This window comes from Bos indicus, chromosome 7 (assembly GCF_029378745.1).
Source record: "Bos indicus isolate NIAB-ARS_2022 breed Sahiwal x Tharparkar chromosome 7, NIAB-ARS_B.indTharparkar_mat_pri_1.0, whole genome shotgun sequence".
Lineage (NCBI taxonomy): Eukaryota > Metazoa > Chordata > Mammalia > Artiodactyla > Bovidae > Bos > Bos indicus.
Genome location: NC_091766.1, coordinates 87561765 through 87586515, shown reverse-complemented (window position 1 = coordinate 87586515; position 24751 = coordinate 87561765). Strand labels below are relative to the sequence as shown.

Sequence of the window (24751 nt, the reverse complement as noted above, 5' to 3'; positions counted from 1 at the left end):
CAGTTGAAAAGACCCTGATGGGAAAGATTGAAGGCGAGAGGAGAAGGGGACGACAGAGCATGAGATGGCTGGATGGCGTCACTGACTCAATGGACATGAGTTTGAGTAAACTCCAGGAGTTGGTGATGGACAGGGAGGCCTGGCATGCTGCAGTCCATGGGGTCACAAAGAGTCGGACACGACTGAGCAACTGAACTGAACTGAACTGTGCCAGTTGGCAAGTAAAGAGAGAATGGGCTCTGGTTTTTTCAGGAGATTCTAGGGTCCAGGCTTAGAAGTAGATACATCATTTCTGCCCACATTGTATAGTCTGGAGCCCTGTGACTGGTTCAGACCAAAAGTGCATGGCAGGCTGGGAAATATACTTTTCCTTGTGCTTGGGAAGTAAAAGCAGGATTGGTGAGTGCCTAGTCCTTATGTTGTAGGTAATATTGTCTCCATTTTTAGATGAGAAATTGTAGCTTTACTCATGTTCACGTACTGAAAAGTGAAACAGATCCAGCCTCTTACCCTGGAAATCTGACTCATCGTCTAGTAATTATTTGATGTATGGTTATTCATCAAACTCCAGACCCTTGTCCTGGAATGTACTTAAACCGAATTTTGAATTTGGTGGAGGTAAACTTTTCTACAATCACTGTGACTTCTGCTGGTGGTTTACAGAGTAATTTATTTCAGGTTTTCTTTTTTCTACCTTTTTTCCTAGTGTGCTTAGCCTTCTAGAAGATATCCTCAGATTATAGGAAGTGTATGGTTTCTCTTTACTTACTCTTCTGGCTTCTCTAGGACTATAGTCATCTTTTATTCTAAATTTAAAGGCACATCAGGATTTTTCTAATTACCAAAAGCATGCTAAGTGTGAAGTAGAGTTTAAGAAATATCATCTGTTAAAATTATACCTCTCCTCACCATTTGAGATTAAATGTGTTCCACATTACTAAGTCATAATTATTTTGTATTCCATCCTTCTACTTTTTTATAGTAGAAAAATGTTTTTCTCCTAGAAAATGTTATTCTCCTTTTTTTACATGCCTTTTTATTAGACTGTTGAGGCATTCCTGCTTTAATAAGAATTTATGAAACAAGATCTTGCTGTTACCTGTGAGCAAATTACTAACCTTGAAGAACTCAGATGTGGCGTCTAGTGCTCAGGTTGCCCTTCCCATCTCTTCCTCTCCAAAGGAAAGAAGGATTGTGGGAAGTTGGTTTCTCTGTACCTTTACTCTGATCATTTGTTATAACCATTGCTCAGATCACCTACAGATGTTAGTTCTTTATCGTGTCCAGCATACCACTGCTTCGTAGCCAGAGTATTCTCTACTTTCTGTTGTAATTAAAGTTCCTTTTTGTTTTGAAGTTTGCTTGGCCCCTCTTTTCATGGAGAGGTAAGTGGTAGGTTACATTCTTTGTACATTTGAATAGTGGGTTTTGCATGAGGAGCAAGATTTGGCTTTTTGTCCTTTATAGCTTCCTTGCTGAACCTGCTTTCTGTGATTGTTCAGCTTAAACCTTATGCATTTTTCTCTCCCCCTTCATCCCCCTAGGCTCTCACTTTGGTCTGATACTTCCCTTCATATGTCCCTGACTCAAAATATATTATGGTTGGATTTATTCTGATTTTGTCTCATCCTGTATTGGGTAAAGAGGATGTGACAACACCCTGTTCATTTGTTTTTAATTCTTTTTGCCTGTTCTTTTTCGCATGTTGCCTGATCCAAGAATTTGCAAATTCCCTTTGGTGAGAGAAACCTACTATTCAAATGCACAGTAGGTGGGACCTATGACCTAAGGGAAAGGTTCAAACCTTCAGCTACTACCCTTACGGAATGCCTGAGTCCTTGCTCTCCTGCCTTAGCTGTCTTAATCCGTTCCAGAATGTCATGATATTCTAGTAAAGTTTCCAATAAGTAACAAGAGAATGTATTAATATATATGTAATAAACAATATTTTAGTTACTTGTACTGAAAGATTTCCTAGGTTTTAGGTGGTGTTTGTTTTCTCTCAAGTTTTTTTTCATGTCTAAATTATTACTTTGAGATTTAGAATAGAGACCAAAACTGTGTTATGACCTATCTTGTGAAAGAGTTTTGTATGATTATTTATGTATTAAAGCTGTTTTTAGCTTTCTCTCAGTACCCAGCTTTTCCATATTTGTTCATGTTATGATTTTCATTTTAAACTTCTGAAATTTTTACTTCTAAAATTTTTTTAAGTAGTTCACTTTAAATAGCATTACTGTTTAATTTTTTTTTTTTTAATGAATCTAGGTCAATGCATTCTGTATTTTGTAGTATTTTTTTTTTTAGTGGTCTTTGAAACTGCCTGATTTGTTTGTAGCCTGATATTATTTTATAAAAGAGGTTTATGTAAGAAAATTACTGAAAAATTATTTCAGTGATTTAGTGGAGTTTAACACAGTTGGCTTTGTTATCTGAGACACTGTTTACTGAATTAAAGTGAAAGTAGCCAAAGTAAATGTCAGAAGATACAGTTTAACTTAAATGCAAAAGGTTCAGTTTTGTTGTAAATTCTATTAATACTTACTTTTTAAAAAAATTATTATTATTAGCATAATACGTGCTTGTGATGTAGAAAAAGACAATAAATTAATAAGGAAAAAATAAGAGATAACAAACTGTATTCCTTTCAGCTAAAGACAGTCTCTGTGTAAATTTTGTTGTATTTCCTTCTAATCTTTTCATATTTCCCCCTCATGGATGTGATTATTTTATGTGTAATTTTACATCATGCTTCTTTTAATTAACATGAAGCATTTGTCTTTAATTGTATTTTTGTAACCATTATTCTTAATATCACGTATAAGACTAATAAACTTTTATATCTGTCTTCTAAGCCCATATTTGAAAGGCCTAGTGCATCAGGCCAATTATTGCAAAATTCAGGCTCAGATTGAAGAAAGTAGGGAAAACCACTAGGTCATTCAGGTATGACCTAAATCAAATCCCTTATGATTTATATTTTTATTTTCTAGTGTTCCCCTTACAAATTGTTGATATGGAGATGATCTGTGATGTATATGTGAAAATAAATCTTGAATAATGTTGATAATGCCATTTATCATGTTTTAAAAATAGTCCACAGAAATGTTGTTGCCTTACGACATTTAACCTCTCATACAGAGAGTGACTATATGCAGCTTTTTTTAGTTGGATGCCACATCCAAAGACTCATGGCAATATGTTACGTGACAGGTTAAAGCAAAATAAAACAAACAAGAAAACCTGTGAATTTACTTTGGAACTATATATGGTGTTATATATTTACAGGAATTTGATATTTGGAGAGAAGAAAGTACATTCAGCCCTTTGTATCTGCATGTCCATGAATTCAACCAAAGGATGGAAAATATTTGAAAAAAAAAAAAAATTCTGTGAAGTTCCAGAAAACAAACTTGAATTTTCCATTCTTCTTCAATTATTTACATAGCACTTACATTATACCTGGGCTTCCGTGGTGGCTCAGACAGTAAAGAATCTGACTGCAATGCATGAGACATGGGTTTGATCCCTGGGTCAGGAAGATCCCCTGGAGAAGGAAGTGGCCACCCATTTCAGTATTCTTGCCTGGAGAATCCCATGGACAGAGGGGCCTGGTGGGCTCCAGTCCATGGGATCGCAAAAAATTGAACGCGACTGAGTGACTAACACTATGATTATACAGTGGAGGTGAGGAATAGATTCAAGGGATTACATCTGGTAGACAGAGTGCCTGCAGAACTATGGACGGAGTTTCATAACATTGTACAGGAAGTGGTGGCCAAAACCATCCCAAAGAAAAAGAAATGCAAGAAGGCAAAGTGGTTGTCTCTGGAGGGCTTACAAATAGCTAAGAAAAGAGAAGCGAAAGGCAAAGGAGAAAAGGAAAGATACACTCATCTTAATGCAAGTTTTAGAGAATAGCAAGAAGAGATCAGAAAGCCATCTTAAGTGAATAATGCAGATAAATAGAGGTAAACAATAGAATGGGGAAGACTCTAGAGATCTCTTTAAGAAAATTGGAGATACCAAGGGAAGACATTTCATGCAAAGATAGGCACAGTAAAGGACAAAAACCGGCAAGGACCTAACAGAAGCAGAAGAGATTGAGAGGTGGCAAGAATACACAGAAGAACTATACAAAAAAGATCTTAGTGACCCAGATAACCACGATGGGGTGATTGCTCACCTAGAGCCAGACATCCTGGAGTGCGAAGTCAAGTGGGCCTTAGGAAGTGTTACTATGAACAAAGCTAGCAGAGGTGATGGAATTCCAGCTGAGCTATTCCAAATCCTGAAAGATGATGTTGTACTTAATATGCCAGCAAATTTGGAAAACTCAGCAGTGGCCACAGAACTGGAAAAGGTCTGTTTTCATTCCAATCCCAAAGAAAGGCAATGCCAAAGAATGTTCAAATTACCATACAGTTGCACTCATTTCACATACTAGCAAGATTATGCTCAAAATCCTTCAAGCTAGGCTTCAGCAGTGCATGAACTGAGAACTTCCAGATGCACAACCTGGATTTAGAAAAGGCAAAGGAACCAGAGATCAAAGCGGCAATATATGCCGTATCGTAGAAAAAGCAAGGGAATTCCAAAAAAGCATCTGCTTCTCCTTTGACTGTGTGGATGACAACAAACTGTGGAATATTCTTAATAAGATGGGGATGCCAGGCCACCTTACCTGACTCCTGAGAAATCTGTATGCAGGACAAGAAGTAACGAAAAACTGGACATGGAACAACGGACTGGTTCAAAATTGGGAAAGGAGTACATCAAGGCTGTATATTGTCACCCTGCTTATTTAAGTTGTATGCAGAATTCAGTTCAGTTCAGTTGCTCAGTCGTGTTGACTCTTTGTGATCCCATGGACTGCAGCACACCAGGCCACCCTGTCCATCACCAACTCCTGGAGTTTACTCAAACTCATGTCTGTTGAGTCGGTGATACATGAAATGCTGGGGTGTATGACTCACAAGCTGGAATCAAGATTCCTGAGAGAAATATCAACAACCTCAGATATGCAGATGATACCTCTCTAATGGCAGAAAGTGAAGAGGAACTAAAGAGCCTCTTGATGAAAGTGAAAGAGGAGAGTGAAAAAGCTGCCTTAAAAGTCAACATTCGAAAAACTAAGATCATGGCATCTGGTCTCATCACTCATGCCACATAAAAGGGGAAATATTGGAAGCAGTGACATTTTATTTTCTTGGGTTTCAAAATCACTGCGGACAATAGAGACTGCAGCCATGAAATTAAAAGATACTTGCTCCTTGGAAGAAAAACTATGACAAAACTAGATAATATATTAAAAAGGAAAAACATTACTTTGCCAACAAAGGTCCATATAGCCAAAACTATGGTTTTTCCAGTAATCACATCCAGTGTGGATATGAATTGTACCATAAAGAAAGCTGAGCACCAAAGAATTGATGCTTTTGAACCTTGGTGTTGGAGAAGACTCCTGCAAGTCCCTTGGATTGCAAAGAGATCAAACCAGTCAATCCTAAAGGAAATCAACCCTGAATATTCATTGGAAGGACTGGTGTTGAAGCTGAAGCTCCACTACTTTGGCCACCTGATGCGAAGAGGAAAAGACCCTAATGCTAGAAAAGATTCAGGGAGAGAGGAGAAGGGGGCAACAGGACAAGATGGTTGGATGGCGTCACTGACTCAGTGGACATGATATTGAGCCAACTCAGGGAGATGATGAGGAACAGGGAAGCCTGGCATGCTGCAGTTCATGGGATCACAAAGAGTCTGACACGACTTCCCGACTGATGAATGACGACAAATTGCATCATGGGAAGCAGGTTCCAAGTCATTTTGCAAAGGAAAAGACCAAAAATTTAGGTCAAAACTTTAAGTATGCTAGATAGGAATCATATGAAATCAAATTCTATGAAGCAGTGGCTATTGAAGAAAAGTGTGTAACTATACTTTTATTAATAGGTTTTCCTTTGTTTTCACATCCTTCGATGGCTCCTCCATGCAGCCTGGAAGTCTTGTGTGTTGTACTTCTCAGCCAGCTTTTTCAGCCCCAGACCTCTCTTCATTTACACATTCCTGCCTCAGCCTCACTCTAAGCTCTTAAAGCAGGAACCTCTCTCTCTCTCATCTTCATGCCGTCAAAGCCCTAGCCCTAGGTGCATGTGCATCCTCTCTTTGTTTTTTATTTTTGTTCTCCCTCTCATCTTCATGCCACTTATGTTTTTTGTTTTTTACTGTTTACATATTTTAATTTTGGCCTATGGAGGATATCTCTTGCTATCAAGACCCAATAGCTTCATTTGTGGGCTGTACCCCATCCCCTCTAACCTTCACTCAGACTTGGCTTCTTTGGCCATTTCCCATCTCTGTGCCATTAATTGCTTTATATCTGTAGGACTATTCCTATTAATGCACACACACATTTTTAAAATGTTTCCCATTAAAAATAATAACAACAAATAAACAAATAAAAGAGTCACAACTCTGCCTCCCTTCCTTTTTAAATGGCAAAGCCCCTCCCATATCCATTCCTTAGGTTTGGGTTATTTCCCTGTTTTTACTTCAGTGCTGAATTTGTACATACTTGTTCTCATAAACTCAGTTTTCCCACTTCCTTATTAACTGTTTAGCCTTCTACTATGTTTTATGTTACTGTTAGGTGATCTTATTAATGCCTATGGATTTAAATACCAAAATTACAGGTATTTAGAAAAATGGATTCACACAATTAAATCTGAGAATATTTTAGAAGAAAATAGATCCTAGAAAATGTAGGGGTCTTAAAATATTTCATTATTGTAGGACTGTAAATGTAACTTAAGTTTTCCTGTAGTACTAAGATTCTTTCACTGAGAATTATTTCCTCAAAGAAATAAACAACTAATTTTAGTCTTTATAAATGAGTTATTGCTTATGTGTTCTCCTAAATGTTATATACTCAGTCCTCATTATTTGTAGATTCTGTACTTGTGATTTGCCTAATTGCTAAAATTTATTTGTAATCCCAAAAGTTGTACTTGTGGTGCTTTTGAAGTCATTTATAGAAATATATACAGAGTGGTACAAAATTTGAGTAGCTTGTTCCCAGCTGAGGCCTAGGTTCCCAGCTGAAGCCTTCTTGTTGTACGTCTCATAATGTAATCAGGTGTCCTTTTGTGGTCTAACTAGTCCATCTTTATACATTTTTGCTTTTTTGGTGACTTTGCTATTCAAAATGGCCCCCAAGTATAGTGCTGCAGTGCTTGCTATCTAGTGTTCCTAAGCTCAAGAAGGTTATGATGTGCCCTATGGAGAAAATTCACTAGTATTCACAGATACCAGGAAAATACTATACTTAAGATTACAGTTATTAGATAAGTTTTGTTCACACCTGAGTTTTATTACTGTTGACCATGAATTTAATATTAGTGAATCAATAGTATATATTAAGGTATCTTTAAACAGAAACACACATAAAACAAGGGTTTGTATTGATTGATTGAAGATGTTGTGACTTGGAGGCTCATGGGAACCTAACCGTGTATTTCCCCTAGGAGCAATGGTTCAGTGTTCGTGGCGACTTTATAGAGCATAACTATCGCGAATAATGAGAATCGACTGTAAGTTAAAATTCTGGACTTTGAGTGAAATTTCAGGAAGTGCCTCCTTATCCATGTTAAGTATAGTTTAGGGCATTTTGGGTTGGGATATATATATTTTATTTTAAAACCCTTAAGAGGAGAACTGCATTCATTCATTGATCCTTTTTGAGCACTTACTATATGCCAGTAACTGTACTAGTTTTGAAGTATACAGGAACAAGTAAGTCACAAAATCTTTACTCCACAGATCTATCAGCTAGAGGAATATTCCGTTTTACCCCAATCAGTCTGGTACCAACTGCAGTTCAATTTTGACACTAGCTACCTGGAGTTAGCTCAGATTCCATTGGTTAAAGGCAAAATCCTCCATAAGAATGCACAGGCTTTGGATGCCAGCTGCAAGTTCTTGGAATCCCTGAGCCATACTTTTGAAAACCAGCATTTCCATGACCCCGTCAGGTTCAGTAATTCTGTATAACAATTAGAACCAAAGAAAGTGCAGTGGTTACAGTTATATTAATATAAAGATTACACATTGGACGAGGTTTGGGAAGGAGCACAGCGTTTCCATGTCCTCTCCCTGCGGAATCAGGACATGTTACCCTCCAGGTACTTCAGTATGTTTAACAGCTAGGAAGCTCCTCGGAGCTTCGGTGTCTAGAGATTTTATGGAGTTTCATTACATAGGCGCGATTTTAATCATTGGCCGCATGATTGAAACTTAATCTTCAACACCCTTCCCATTCCTGGAGGTCAGCTGGCTGGAAGTTCCAGTTCTAATTGGGTGGTATTTCTGGTGACCCACCTCCATCCTGAAGCTATAAGTAGGGCAGTAACCAGATGTATTCTTTATTATACCACAGAGAGATCGCCTTATAAAGCATCAAAGTAAATTAGAAGTTTGCCAATAGCAGCACAGGTATTTCAAGCAGAGGGAAGGATATATGCAAAAATGCCAAGGGATGAAAGAATTTGTGGAATAAATGTCACTTAGTCTAGGTAGAAGGTCATGTTCAAAAGGGTGGTTCTTTTTGTAATTGGAGGATAATTGCTCTACAATATCATGTTAGTTTCTGCCTACATCAACATTAATCAGCCATAGGTGTACTTATGTCCCCTCCCTCTGGATCCTCCCATCCCCCAAAAGGGAATTCTTGAGTCTGATGAAGTAGACAGTAGATTGTGAAAGGCTATTAAAATAAGAGGTCACAAATCTATATATGGCATTGTAATGTGTATTTTAGCTTTAATGCAAATGTTTAAACATATACAAAGAACAGACAGAATGATACCATGAATATATAACAAATATAATGAGCTCCCGTGTAGTCATTACAATAGCTGGTGGCCAGTTTGTTTCATCTGTACTCCCTTCCTCTCTTCCCCCAACATTATTTTGTAGCAAATATTATTATTTCATTCATAGATATTTCAGTGTATATCTCTAAAATATATGAACTTTTAAAAAGTTACTGTAATCCCATTATCACAGCTAAAAAATTTTTAACAGTTTCTTTATATCACTAAATATTTGGTCATTACTCACATTACCAGTTCAGCAATATTTTTAAAACAGAAAATCAGCAGTAGCATTTTTTTAAAATTGAGGTATTTCACTTTAAAAATCTAGATTTTTGTGGTTGAAAAATTGGAAGATCTTTCAATATGAAGTGTCTTGTTTCTTTTTCACAACAGGATATTGGTTGGTATCTTTGCTTTGCTGTCTTACTCACTTGTTTATTCTGTGAGGAGTCTTGGAAAGGATTTATGCAGGCATATATGCCTTGATAGGATTTGCATTATGGAAAAAAATAAATGTGGGATTAGAATGCGTTTAGGAGAGTCTAGGGGAAAAGAAGAGTTTTGCCATAGTCAGATAGAAAGGAAGATATGCTGAACTGAGGTCCTTTCAGGAAGTAGGCAAGTTTGGAACTTTTAAGAGTTAAAGAACAGAATTAATGCTAATATATGGAGAGGGCATGTTGAAGGTAAAACCCAAATATCAAACTTAGGTGGCTGACAGGAAGTTCAGGTGAGACAGGAAATTGTGAATAAGAAGGTGGGTGCTTGGGAAGGAATAAATGACTTGTCTAGATATTTTGACTGGGTAGTGGAGGTAAATACAATCACATGTTTTTGGAGCCCTAACCAAAAAGTCATGTATGGATGCGAGAGTTGGACTGTGAAGAAAGCTGAGCGCCGAAGAATTGATGCTTTTGAGCTGTGGTGTTGGAGAAGACTCTTGAGAGTCCCTTGGACCGCAAGGAGATCCAACCAGTCCATTCTAAAGGAGATCAGCCCTGGGATTTCTTTGGAAGGACTGATGCTAAAGCTGAAACTCCAGTACTTTGGCCACCTCATGCGAAGAGTTGACTCATTGGAAAAGACTCTGATGCTGGGAGGGATTGGGGGTAGGAGGGAGATGGCTGGATGGCATCACCGACTCAATGGATGTGAGTTTGAGTGAACTCCAGGAGATGGTGATGGACAGGAAGGCCTGGCGTGCTGCGATTCATGGGGTTGCAAAGAGTCTGACATGACTGAGCAACTGAACTGAACTGAACTGAACCAAAGAGGGTTAGATGTGGTTAAGAGTAAAGGGTTTTGTTAATACAGCAATTCACTCTAATTCTTACATCAAGTTTGAAAATTCTCCAGCTAAATTAAGGAAGGAAAGAAAAGCAAAGACTACTTGTAGTTTTGGGGGCATTCAGAGGACTCTTTTTAAGACAAATAACAATTCCTTATTAAATTAAAAGAAATTAAAAGACGCTTACTCCTTGGAAGGAAAGTTATGACCAACCTAGATAGCATATTCAAAAGCAGAGACATTACTTTGCCAACAAAGGTTCGTCTAGTCAAGGCTTTGGTTTTTCCTGTGGTCATGTATGGATGTGAGAGTTGGCCTGTGAAGAAGGCTGAGCACCGAAGAATTGATGCTTTTGAACTGTGGTGTTGGAGAAGACTCTTGAGAGTCCCTTGGACTGCAAGGAGATCCAACCAGTCCATTCTGAAGGAGATCAGCCCTGGGATTTCTTTGGAAGGAATGATGCTAAAGCTGAAACTCCAGTACTTTGGCCACCTCATGCGAAGAGTTGACTCATTGGAAAAGACTCTGATGCTGGGAGGGATTGGGGGCAGGAGGAAAAGGGGACGACAGAGGATGAGATGGCTGGATGGCATCACTGACTCCATGGACGTGAGTCTCCATGACTCCGGGAGTTGGTGATGGACAGGGAGGCCTGGGGTGCTGCGATTCATGGGGTCGCAAAGAGTTGGACATGACTGAGCGACTGAACTGAACTGAACATTTCCTTCTGTGTAAATGAAGGATGGGTAGAGAGAATTTGAATGTGTTCCTGCAAGCTTGCCTGCAAAGTTCACACCCTTTATTGTTAAAGTAAGACAGTTGGATCTTAATATATATTCATAGTGTATCAGTTGTAAGAGAAATACCTACAAACAACATTGTAGAGTCTGGCATCTAGTAAGTGCTTGGTGGGTGTTTGTTGAATTTGAATCTAAACCTTTTAAGGCTTAAGCAGTCGGATCTGTTCAGGTTAGAGTTTTTCACCTGATATTTCCCTGCAGTGTCTTCCCAATTAGGAAACTCAATAAATGTTTGTAGAGTAAGTGAATAATTCTGGAGGTTTTAATTCTTTATTTAAAAAGAATTAAATTTTTTTCTTAGTTTGAGATGGTATCAACATCCTACGGAAGAAGAATTAAGAATTCTTGCAGGAAAGCAGCAAAAAGGGAAAAGCAGAAAAGATAGGTAAGTTATATTGTTCAGTTTGTAAAGTGTTAAATATTTTACAGAATTTATGGTAATGTATTTTGATACTTTGGTTAAAGTAACATATACTGATTATGCTATAAACAATTGGAAAATCTGAAATCAAAATCCATGATCTAAAATAATATTGAATTGCCCTTTAAGAGCACCCAATATGTAGTAATCTAATATATAAACACAAAAATGATAATTTTACTTGAAATTGTTAGTGGGGGGTTGAGAGACCCATAAACCTATGTCTTTGCAACTCATTTAAAGATACCAGTTGGTTTGGGTTCTTTTCCAGATTTTGCTACCACCCAGAAATTGGGCAAATTCAGTTGCTTTTTACCTCTTTTCTCTCTCTTTTTTTTTTTAAAATAAAAGGGGTGAACACTGTAACTTCTTAGATCCTGTACAGGCTCTTAAATATTATATTTAAAGTTTATGAAGAAAATTGCCTATTAATAAACCTCACTGAATAGACTCCAGCAGCCTCATCTGTGAAGGAGAAGGACCAAACAGTAATTTTGAAAGATTCTTCCAGCTTTAAAATTTTATGTCCTTATTTATATTGAATCTTCATAGAAAGTATATGTCAGTTAGCCTCTCTAAATGGGCCTTAGTTTCCTTAACTGGGGAGAACGTCTTAGGATCTGAATCTGTGATTCTAATATATTTTAAAATGTTGGTGACAACATTATCACCAATTCCTCGTGTATATCATAAAAATTATATTAATGTGGGTGAATAGATTTATAGAGACTGAAAAGTTTTTTTGAACATTAATGATTATTTGAAATTGGAAGTTTGAAAAGTCTTGTCTTTTCTGATTTGGCCACGATTTTCTTTTTCACTTATCATTACAAATACACCTTGAAGGTCATTGGAATATTAAGTGTAAATCCTCCTTCTTTGTATTCCAGTGGTTACATTCTTTAATAAAATATTTCTGTCAAATATTAAAAATTTCAAAGCACTTTTATGCAGTCTTGTTTAATCCATGCAATAACCCTAAATATTCATTATTAATTTATATTTTGCTAGTAAGGAAGGTGTTGCTTAGAGGTGTTAAATGAATTGCTCGAGTTCACATAGCTATTAGAGTCAGAATTTTAATCCAGGTCAATTTTTAGTTTCTACATTTCCTTTTAACTACTCTGCATTTGCCTCTCACAACTACCATGGTCAACATTTGTGAGCTTAGGTAGTATAGTATTTATTTTATAAACATTTGAATTTTTATTATATGCCTTGTATCCAATAATTTTGTTATTTTTATAATAATTTTTATATTTTGAAAATGCTTTACATTTACAAAAAGATACATTAACAGCACTATCCTGTTTTAGTAGCAGTAGTTATTATTTGATTTATTGACATGAATTAAAATTTTTATTGAGGTTTTCTCAGTTTATACTTATTAAAGGATAAATACAAAGTCATTTCTTGGTGTTATAATTATTGTTACTGAAACTTAGTTTATTGCTTTTGATTTATGTTTGATTGTGTTTAAAAATTAAATTTGGAAATAAAACACATGCACCTGAAGAATTCTCTTGTTTTCCTCCACCCGTGATTCTTTGTAAGAGCAGCTCTGAACTGGCCTTGTACGTTTCTGAATTTCTCATGCAAATAAATCTTCATATATATTTTCAGTTCTGATTTGTTTATAGCTACAGGTCTGTGTATATGTATGTATGTGTGTATGTGTATAATTTCAGAGTGAAATGCATTTTGTCTTCATTTCCTTTTACTTGTGTGCCTCAGGAACGAGATGTTAGGGCTGTCTTTAAATCCCAGAAGAGAGCAGGAAAAAGGGGTGAGATGGTAAGCTAGCAGTCAAGGTTTTGTTTCTGTCACTAGTATAGGTAACTCTTCTGGTAATCTGTGTGTTCTCTTAATAATTTACATCCATATTTTGTAGTTCCCCTTTTGAAATCTACTTTTTAGTGCCTTACCTCCTTTTTGATAAAATATGAGAACTTCTGCCTCTTTTTCGCTGTGAAATATATAACCTCATTTGTAGTTAGTTTGATACAAACACTTGAATAACAGTGAGGGTAACCTGTTTTTTGTGTCACTTGTCTGATTTTTATAGGAAATATAATGGTCACATTGAAAGTAAGCCACTAACCATTCCAAAGGATATTGATCTCCATCTAGAAACAAAGTCAGTTACAGAAGTGGATACTTTAGGTAAGGGAAATCTGGGTAAAGTGTTCTGTAAATCTCAGTTTTATATTATGCTAGTGAAAGTACTTGAATTTATCTTTTGTTGTTAGATTCTTTTGTTTTCCTAATCATTAAGTCCATTATACAGACTGAAATCTTTTTCAGAGCTAAGAAGCTCAAAATGACTTCATCTGAATTGAATTTGTTTTTCTATCCACCTAACTTATAGTAAGCCTTATTTTTCCCCATTTTTCAGAAGAGGCCGTCTTATGCAAGTTTGTTACACAGTTTTTGTAAATGCTGAGGTTACCGTTTTTACTATCTCAAATTCTAAGTTGCCATCTGTATCAGTTTTCATGTTTTATAATGTTGCTTGTAGAAAGGCATCTGTATGTTTGTATTAAACTACCTATATTTAAAGCAATTCAACCTTATGTTACACTTAGTAGAAAGGAAAATGGTTTTAGGATGATGAATTGGATTAGAAATAGAAAACTTTACTTATTCAAGATTTTATTGGATATCTCTGAATAAGTTACTCAATTTTCCCCCTGTATATTAGTGTTTAAAATTATGTAATAACTATAATGATTTTAAATTTAAAGTGAAATTTATATGAAATTATTCAAATCCTATAAGAGAAAAGCATCTAAGGTGATATGTTTAGAACACTAGTTTTCAGACCTGGCTGTATATCAGAACCACTTAAGCAGCTCTTTAAAGATAAAGATTCTCTTATACCTACCCTTGATGATTCAGTAAATCTACAATGGTTTCTGGGACTCTGGGAATTTGTGTTGTTTTAAGTATTCCACATGGTTCTGATTTTTTGACTAGGTTTAAGAACTACAGTTTTATATGATAAGAAATTAAAATGACATTTAAACATAATTTTGGTAATGCTGTATATCTTTATGTAATTTGGTCCTTCTTGGATTAAATCACACCACCACAGAAAAATCTTAATAGAGTCACTTCACATCTCATAAAGAATTACTTTGTGAAACAAGGTGCCTTCATTACATTTGAAAGTTGATGCTTCATTTACAGGATTGTATGTATGTGTGTATATATATGTATGGAAAGGGTTTCCTACAAAGTGTCAGTGATGAACAATATACGTTAGTTGTCTAGTGTTATTCAGACTATTGAGACTGGTTACCTCATCCCCCTTTTTTTCTTTTTAACTGTTTTTCATGCAATATTTAAAACATGTAAAAGCACTTGAACTTTTTGATTAGTTATCCCATTTGTTTTGTTAATCTGATAGGTGTGGGTACTTGGACAAGAATACTTATACACGTTTCCTGATTTCTAAAACAGAATTTTGCTGTTCTTACTAATAACTGATGTGTAATGGATAATTATCAGCTAATCAACCTTAATAATAGTTTAAATTGACTACTTATCAGACATTGTTACAAGTGCTTTATTTGTATTATGTTGCCCTCACAGTTCTATGAGGTATGTAACTATTACTGACTTTTTTTTCAACTTGTTAGATAGAGGAGTTAAATAACTCTGAATGTGGTAGAGACATTTAGCGAGAATTAGGCTACTTAATGAACTTAAAAAATTGAAGTTAGGGGTAATGTGCCTTCAGCTTATTCAGTATTTTGTTTTACAATTTTGAGCAATAATTGCAAATCGTACTTGTTAAATAACTGATCATGTAACATCAAGATTATTCTAGTTAATCAGTAATAGAGATGTTATTTATGTTTATATTTATATAATCATTTGTGAATGCATGCTCTGTGTCTCTGTTTAGGTAAAAGTAGAGGGTTTTCTACCTGCCTTTTAGGTGCTCTCAGGAGGCTAATACAAATCACTGGAATTGATGAATTCTCGGTTTTTAGTGCAATATTCTATTGAGAGAATATATGTATATACATGTATATAATTACATTATTGAATACAGAAAGAAGAATGTAATACTTGAGTTATATACATAACCAAGAATATATATAATTTGTTCTTTTATTGAATGTATGTATTATTGATAGCCCAATAACTATCTTAAAAGTCTTTCAGTTTGTGTTAGCTATCTGTTAGACAAATCTCTTAAAGGACATAAGAACATTTGAATGTCACCTGTCTGTTTGCTATGAATGAGTTCCCTGGGGGAAGCCTGTGTGAATGTGGGCAGGCATGGAGAATTAGAACATTTACTTTAACTTTTGTTAGTAAAAACTGAAATAACTTTATCTTTAGATAAACAGGTCTTTGTCTGTTCCATTTCTCTGCCGTCTTTCCAGAAAGTTATTTAAGAAGTTCAACTGAATGACTACAGGGGAGGAGAGGGTTCTACAGAGTAGGATTTCTTCAAGTACTTTAGGGTAAATCTTTCAGACTGATGTTCAGAAGTTATTAGGTCTATTACAACAAAAAACCTAAAGCAGTTAAAATAGCTTGAAGGCAAAGTAAGTGTGTTAAATTGACATGAATAAAGAATATACCTAATTATGAAAGGAACTGGAAGTTTTGCTGTCACCTCATGAAGATGTAAGTTTGGTTAGTTTATTTTTATATTTTAAATAACTCTTATTTTGAGTGGTACTTTGTTTTTAAAAGTCTTTTTTTTTTTTTTTTTGTAAATTCGGATTTTAAAATATCCTCAGGTGTTACATATTACAACTAAAATTTTCCCGGAGTAATGTAGATCATTTTATTATGTGCCAGTGAGAACATAGGAAATGGTGTTCTGGTACATGATATATTTCCACATTTCTAGAAGGTCTTTTGCAAAATGATATTGATCTTTGAGACTATTCTCTGGCAGAAATAAACCAGAATATCCAAGAAAAGGGAATGGAATTACACTTTGAGACAGTGTTAATTTTAATGTCAACCCTTAAGGTTGGAATAGTTTGTTGAAGGAGTATGGTTTTATGGAGAGTTGACAGGCATTTCTTGAACTTTTCTTCTAGAGAATAAAAAGTGTATTTACTTAATTTATTATTTTAGCCTGCAGTAACTCACAAAATTATTAATCCTCCATTAGTAAGGTTAGTAAAATGTGACATGAAGTCCAACTCTCTTGTTTCATAGAAATGAATATAAGTAAATCTGTATAATACTCTATCAAGTTATATTCTAAAGCTAAAATATTATTGCTCAGATTCTTTTTTTTTTCAAGTAATAATTTATAATTTCTGTGAAAGCTAATCATTTAAAAAAATACCAACTCATTTTGCAATCATATTTTTAACAACCATTTAAATAATTTTTGGTAATCATTTCAGTTTTATTATTTAATTTACAATGTATTAAAGTTTAGTTTTGGATGGCAGTATTCTCAATCTATTTCTCACATTTTTAGATTCTCATATTTGCACATGGCAAATCATCAAACAATAAAATCTCACATTTGAAGTTAATTATAGATAAATCTTCCTAAAGCTGTTTTTCAGTTTAAGTAAAACTTTCTTTCTTAAACCTTTATTTTTCAGCATTGCATTACTTTCCAGAATACCAGTGGCTGGTGGATTTCACAGTGGCTGCTACAGTTGTCTATCTAGTAACTGAAGTCTACTACAGTTTTGTGAAGCCCACACAAGAAATGAATATCAGCTTAGTCTGGTGCCTGCTTGTTTTGTCTTTTGCAATGTATCCTTCAAAACATCATTAATATTAATTTATGAATTTGTTTTCCTTTTACAGCTAACACTATTAGATCTTGTCTCTGATTTAGAAAGGATTTTAGATCATTAGAGAATGTTTCTTTGTTGAAATCCTCTTTATATACTTGGAAAAAAAATTTTTTAATGGAGGTAGATAGTTTAAAAGGTGAAATACAAGGAAAGAAAGCAGTTCCCTCCCTTTCCTTTCCTGTCTGACTCATGTCACAGAGGGAGCCCCTTTCACCTCTTTTAGGTAGTTCTTTGCAGCTTTCCTTTTTTTTTTTTTTTCTTGCTGTTTATTTATTTATTTATTTATTTTTTTCTAAACACACACGCAAGAAAACAAAGAAATTGTTTGGAGAAAAAAGAAATAGAACATTGTTTTCTGATGATGCAATCATCTATATAGAAAATCTTAAAGGATTAACAAAAAACTTCTGTAGCTAATAAACAAATATGGCAAGACAGAAGGGTATAAGGTTAATATACAAAAGTCAACTGCTTTTCTACATGCCAGCAATGAAAGAGTAGAATTTGAAATTAAAAACACAATGTCATTTACATTAGCATCCAAAAATGAAATACTTAGGTATAAATCTAACAATGTATGTATGAGTCAACATGAAGAAATTATAAAACTCTGAAGAACAAAATTAAAGAACTGAATAAATTGAGAGACACTCCATGTTCACGAACAGAAAGACTCAGTACTGTCATGATGTCAGATCTTCCAAACTTGATCTACAGATTTAATTCAATTCCAATCAAAATCCCAGCAAGATAATTTTGTAGATATTGACAAACTGATTTTATTTTTTTTTTTTAATTTTTCAGCACTTTATTATTTTTTTTTATTTGATAAATTTAATGCCTTTTATTGCTATACCTCATTTTACTGTGCTTTGCTTTAGTGAACTTTATAGATACATGTTTTTTTTTTTTTTTTTCCTTGTTAATTTTCTGTTTAGTTGATCTATCCATAAGTGTGAGTGGGGTATTAAAGTCTCCCACTATTATTGTGTTATTGTTAATTTCTCCTTTCATACTTGTTAGGATTTGTCTTACATACTGCGGTGCTCCCATGTTGGGTGGATATATATTTATAATTGTTATATCTTCTTCTTGGATTGATCCTTTGATCATTATGTAGTGACCTTCTTTGTCTCTTTTCACAGCCTTTGTTTTAAAGTCTAATTTATCTGATACGAGTATTGTGACTCCTGCTTTCTTTTGGTCCCAATTTGCATGGAAAATCTTTTTCCAGCCCTTCACTTTCAGTCTGTATGTGTCCCCTGTTTTGAGGTGGGTCTCTTGTAGACAACATATGTAGGGGTCTTGTTTTTGTATCCATTCAGCCAGTCTTTGTCTTTTGGTTGGGGCATTCAACCCATTTACGTTTAAGGTAATTACTAATAAGTATGATCCCGTTGCCATTTACTTTATTGTTTTGGGTTCGAGTTTATACACCATTTTTGTGTTTCCTGTCTAGAGAATATCCTTTAGTATTTGTTGAAGAGCTGGTTTGGTGGTGCAGAATTCTCTCAGCTTTTGCTTGTCTGAAAAGCTTTTGATTTCTCCTTCATACTTGAATGAGATCCTTGCTGGGTACAATAATCTGGGCTGTAGGTTATTTTCTTTCATCATTTTAAGTATGTCTTGCCATTCCCTCCTGGCTTGAAGAGTTTCTATTGAAAGATCAGCTGTTATCCTTATGGGAATTCCCTTGTGTGTTATTTGTTGTTTTTCCCTTGCTGCTTTTAATATTGTTCTTTGTGTTTGATCTTTGTTAATTTGATTAATATGTGTCTTGGGGTGTTTCTCCTTGGGTTTATCCTGTTTGGGACTCTCTGGGTTTCTTGGACTTGGGTGATTATTTCCTTCCCCATTTTAGGGAAGTTTTCAACTATTATCTCCTCAAGTATTTTCTCATGGTCTTTCTTTTTGTCTTCTTCTTCTGGAACCCCTATGATTTGAATGTTGTAGCGTTTAATATTGTCCTGGAGGTCTCTGAGATTGTCCTCATTTCTTTTAATTCGTTTTTCTTTTATCCTCTCTGATTCATTTATTTCTACCATTCTATCTTCAAATTCACTAATCCTATCTTCTGCCTCTCTTATTCTACTATTTGTTGCCTCCAGAGTGTTTTTAATTTCATTTATTGCATTATTCATTATATATTGACTCTTTTTTATTTCTTCTAGGTCCTTGTTAAACCTTTCTTGCATCTTCTCAATCCTTGTCTCCAGGCTATTTATCTGTGATTCCATTTTAATTTCAAGATTTTGGATCAATTTCACTATCATTATTTGGAATTCTTTATCAGGTAGATTCCCTATCTCTTCCTCTTTTGTTTGGTTTGGTGGGCATTTATCCTGTTCCTTTATCTGCTGGGTATTCCTCTGTCTCTTCATCTTGTTTAAATTGCTGAGTTTGGGAGTCCTTTCTGTATTCTGGCAGTTTGTGGAGTTCTCTCTATTGTGGCGTTTCCTCGCTGTGTGTAGGTATGTAGAGGTGGCTTGTCAAGGTTTCCTGGTTAGGGAAGTTTGTGTCGGTGTTCTGGTGGGTGGAGCTGTATTTCTTCTCTTTGTTCAGTCGCGCTATGGGGAGGGAGGGAGGGATGCTGCAAACAAATGACACTGGCGTGCGCTCGCAGTGCCTCAGCCACACTGGGTCTGCCCCTGCTCACGGCGCGTGTAGCCTCCCTGCCCACACTGCTCAGGCTCTAGGTTGTTCCGCCGGGAACAATCCGAGGCTGGCCCTGGGTTGCATGCACCTCCCAGGTCCAAGCCGCTCAGGTTCAAGCACTCAGGTAGTCCTCAGAGGCGCAGACTCAGTTGGGGCTGCGTTTTGTGCTCTTCCCAGGTCCGAGCAGCTCAGGTGATGAGGTGTTTGGCGAGCGCCAATGCTGCGACTTATCGCCTCCCCGCCACTTGGTTATCTGGGTGTAAAACCGGTGCACCTTCTCAGGCAGATGTTGACCGTCCAGACCCCCAATAAGTTTTAGTTAGCAAAGAAGCCAGTTTTATAGATAATGTCTCTCTGGGGCTGCGATTGCCCCCTTCCGGCTCTGGCTGCCTGTCACCGGAGGGGGAAGGTTTGCAGCCGGCTACCTCTGTTTAGTCCTTTGTTCCGTGCGCGGGCTGGCGGTGTCTTAGGTTAGGGCTGGCTTTTCGCATGGTAGATATCCCACAGTCTGGTTTGCTAGCCCAAATTATTTCGCTCAGATAGTGCTCAGGGTATTCAGGCCAGATTCTTACTCTCAGCGATGCAGCCCGCGCCGCGCCTCCCTGCCCAGCCCCCGCTTGCTAATGGCGGATGCAGGCGTCTGCGCTGCTTCTCCGCTGGAGGAGTTACCGTAGGGCTCGCAATCTGCGAGTTTTAATTGTTTATTTATTTCTTCTCCCTGTTATGTCGTCCTCTGTGCTTCCAAAGCTCGGCACGGATTCGGCAGTGAGAAGGTTTCCTGGTGTTTGGAAACCTCTCTCTTTTTAAGACTCCCTTCCAGGGACGGAACTCCGTCCCTCCCTCTTTTGTCTCTTTTATTGTCTTTAATATTTTTTCCTACCTCCTTTCGAGGAGTTGGGTTGCTTTTCTGGGTGCCTGATGTCCTCTGCCGGCATTCAGAAGTTGTTTTGTGGAATTTACTCGACGTTTAAATGCTCTTTTGATGAATTTGTGGGGGAGAAAGTGTTTTCCCCATCCTACTCCTCCGCCATCTTGGCGCCTTCCCTCTGCAGCTTTCCTTCAGTTCAGTTCAGTCGCTCAGTCATGTCCGACTCTTCGCGACCCCATGAATCACAGCACGCCAGGCCTCCCTGTCCATCACCAACTCTCGGAGTTCACTCATGCTCACATCCATTGAGTCAATGATGCCATCCAGCCATCTCATCCTCTGTTGTCCCCTTCTCCTCCTGCCCCTAATCCCTCCCAGCATCAGAGTCTTTTCCAATGAGTCAACCCTTCGCATGAGGCGGCCAGAGTACTGGAGTTTCAGCTTTAGCATCATTCCTTCCAGAGAAATCCCAGGGCTGATCTCCTTCAGAATGGACTGGTTGGATCTCCTTGCAGTCCAAGGGACTCTCAAGAGTCTTCTCCAACACCACAGTTCAAAAGCATTAATTCTTCGGCGCTCAGCCTTCTTCACAGTCCAACTCTCACATCCATACATGACCACAGGAAAAACCATAGCCTTGACTAGACGAACCTTTGTTGGCAAAGTAATGTCTCTGCTTTTGAATATGCTATCTAGGTTGGTCATAACTTTCCTTCCAAGGAGTAAGCGTCTTAATTTCATGGCTGCAGTCACCATCTGCAGTGATTTTGGAGCCCAGGAAAATAAAGCCTGACACTGTTTCCACTGTTTCCCCATCTATTTCCCATGAAGTGATGGGACCGGATGCCATTCCTTACTCATGTTTAAATAATACATGATAATGGTGTTTTTTAGATTTTAGATATTATTGCACCTTTGTCCTCCTTCCCTTTCCTTCTTTTCTTTCTAAATATGGAGATAATTTTTTTTTGAGAAATCATAAAATATACTCTATTTGGAGTTTGAAATTTTGCCCAATAATTATTTTAAATGCATGAACCTATGTGCACACTCACACACACACACACACACAGAGAAGTTACCATTCTGATAGTGGTGCTTGGGAAAGTTGTTGCTTGTGCTTGGCAGATTCATATAGAAGAAGAAATTAGGAAGTCAAATGAACAAAATAGAGGGAAAATATGGTCATTTCTTGACTCTGGGATTGTTGAAGTTAGTGTCTAAGAATATTTTGTGTGATTGGACCTCTTATTACCCTCCTCAAACAGTTTTCTATTTTTATTGTATAGAAGCTAAACTCTCTGTAGAATTCTAAACCTTAGTAGTTCAGATACATCTCTTCTTTTTTTTAAACTGAAGTATAGCTGATATGCAGTACTAGTTTCATATTTATAGCATAGTGATTTGGTATTTTTACAGATTATACTCCATTAAAAGTTGTTATAAGGTACTGGCTATGATTCCCTGTGCCATGTGATATATCCTTAGGTTAGTTAGATTAGTGTTAGTCACTCGGTCTTGTCTGACTGTTGGCGACTCCATGGACTGTAGCCCATGAGGCTCCTGTGTTGATGGAATTCTCCAGGCAAGAATACTGGAGTGGATTGCCATTCCCCTCTCCAGTGGATCTTCCCAACCCACGGATTGAACTCAGGTCTCTTGCATTGCAAGCAGATTCTTTACTCTCTGAGCCACCAAAGAAACCCAAAGGATGAAACACATCCCTGAGTGGGCTTGAACCGCGTTTGGTTAACAGCTATATCCTTGTTGCATATCTATTTTATTCATAGTAGTTTGCTTGTATCTCCTAATCCCATACCTCTAATTTTCTCCCTCTCCCTTCTCCCCTTTCATAACCACTATTTTGTTTTCTCTATGTGGGGTTTTTTTTTTTTTGGCCATGCCGCATGGCATGCAGGGTCTTAGTTCCCTGACCAGGACTCCCTACAGTGTAAAAAAGAAACTCTAGTTAGTGAGATGTTGGATTTCTTTGAATGATTCTTTAACTTTTATCTCTCCCTTTCCATTTATTTTATACAGTTTTCTTGATTTTTCTCTTACTTTTCTCTTTTAACCCTTTTGTTAAATTTTTATATCAACTTTTTTAAAAAAATTAAGACTTCTTTGAAAGCTCCATTTTCATAGCAGTTGTGTGTCATGGTTGTGTAATATCTTTTTAAGAACATTAATAGCTTTTATGCTTAAATTTGCACCTTGCATTATTTATTTTCTGAGTCTCCCTCTTCCTCCCTTTTTGTTTTAATCACTGTCATGTTCAAGATTGTTCTGGAATGTCTTATGGTCTTTGAGTATCCGTTTATATTTGGAAGGAGGGGTTAAAAATTGGAAGTTTCTTGCAGATGGCTGGAGCTTGTTGATTGGTAGGCTTTTTAGTGGCTAATTGAGTGAAGATCTGGCCATGTCCCATATGTGGGATCTAAGCCTGACATCTAGTGTTATGAGAGCTGATTGGGGAAGGCTCAGAGACTCAACATTTTCAGTGTGCAGGCATTGATTTAAATACATGTCTGGGTCCTCCCCCTGCCCCTGTTCTCAGCTCTTCGTTGTCACCTGAAGTTTTACCTAATACCCCCAAGCCCAGTCTTTTCTGGTTTAATATCTTTAAAATTTAATTCTTCTGGGTTCTGCCAGAACTGGGGGAAAGCCATCACCTTAATCTCTGTAAGTTGGCAAAACAGAAGATCTAGAAAGTCTAATTATACTAATACAGTCATTCAACCAACCATCTTGTTTTCCTACGTTTTGCAAGCCTACCTTTAGAGGTCCCTGCTGTCTCTAGTTCCTGACTTTTGTACCATGGTTTATAAATGAATTGGCTTTCTTCTCACTGGGTTCCTTGCCTTGTAGATCTCACACAGAGAAAATTGAAGCCTAAATTAATTACTACTTGTCCATTTACTTAATGCCTTCCAAAATTTGTTGTAATTTTTTTCTACTGTCATTTCTTTTCCTAGTCTTTGTTTTGGGGAGTTCTGCTTTCTTCCTTGTGTGGTTTATTTAGTCAGAGTTGGGGAGTAAGAGAATTAATAGATGTTTTCCATTTTTTATTTCAGCCAGTGACCACTGAACTGTCTTTTAAACTTGTTAGGGGATACCATTTGAAATAAATGATGCGATTTGATATTTAGCACCACTGTGCTATCCTTCTGTTGACTCTTTCGGGTTGATTTAGGTATAATTTAGAGTAGAATAGCCAGAACAAAGCCTTAAGAGTTGACATCTTCACAAGATTTATATTGTACTGGGTATAAATACTGATCATGTGTGTTAGTTGAATAAGACCCCCAGATATTCAGTGGTATACTTATTGAAGAACAGATTAAATATTTAGCTCTATAGTATTAAATAAGTGAAAAATCATTTAGTCAGAATGAACAGCATCCTTAGACATCGTCATATTAAACGTACTAAAACTATTATAACTTGATAATTAGCACTAGCTGAATATGTCATTACTTTTTTCGTACTGTGAGTTTTTATATTCTCTGAAATATTGTTTATTATGATATATTCTTGGTTTTGTTTCATTCTCTTTGTTTTGTAGCTATGACAAATTTATGGTAAAATGCGTATCTTGATACCCAGTTTTATTTAATGTGATACAGCCTTTAATGTCTACTTACCAGAGAAATTAGAAAAATGTACTTCTTAATAGCTATTCAAAGTATTGTTTATGTGAATACATTTTTTACCTTTCATTTCACTCAGTAATGCCCGATAATGTGAGAGCAAAGGTCCTAAGCAGTCTTCAGCACTGAACTGGCTCTCCTCAGTGTGAAGTAGTGCACTTGCAGAAGGCACCACACAATAGCATCCCTGCAGGGATCTGGTCGCTGGCCGTCTCTCCATCCCAGGGAGGACAGAAAGTGGTGAAGGGCTTTATAATCCAAGCTATTTTCTGCCAACTTTGACCCTCCTCAAAGCGGGTAGGGAAGAAGAAGGAAAGTAGAATTGTGTATATGCTTGGGTACATGATTTTCTTTCGAACGTGTAGCATGTGAGAAAATGACCTGCTACCTTCAATGGCATGCAG

The 24751-nt window shown here is 36.6% G+C and overlaps 1 protein-coding gene across 4 annotated transcripts in view; it reads left to right on the top strand.

Moving 5' to 3' along the window:
- The window catches only part of TMEM161B (transmembrane protein 161B), a 78335-nt gene that overhangs the window by 27536 nt on the left and 26048 nt on the right, over positions 1-24751 (top strand). For 2 of the 4 annotated variants that reach the window (XM_070794020.1, XM_070794019.1), the window contains exons 2-4: positions 7524-7589; positions 11263-11346; positions 16974-17130. Coding sequence is in view for 3 of the 4 variants with exons in the window: in XM_070794019.1 (XP_070650120.1) it covers positions 17084-17130 (47 nt within the window). In the remaining variant the exon portion in view is untranslated. Of the gene's footprint in view, positions 1-7523; positions 7590-11262; positions 11347-13447; positions 13546-16973; positions 17131-24751 lie in introns of all 4 variants that reach the window. The other 2 variants (XM_019965408.2, XM_070794018.1) reach the window with 2 other exon arrangements.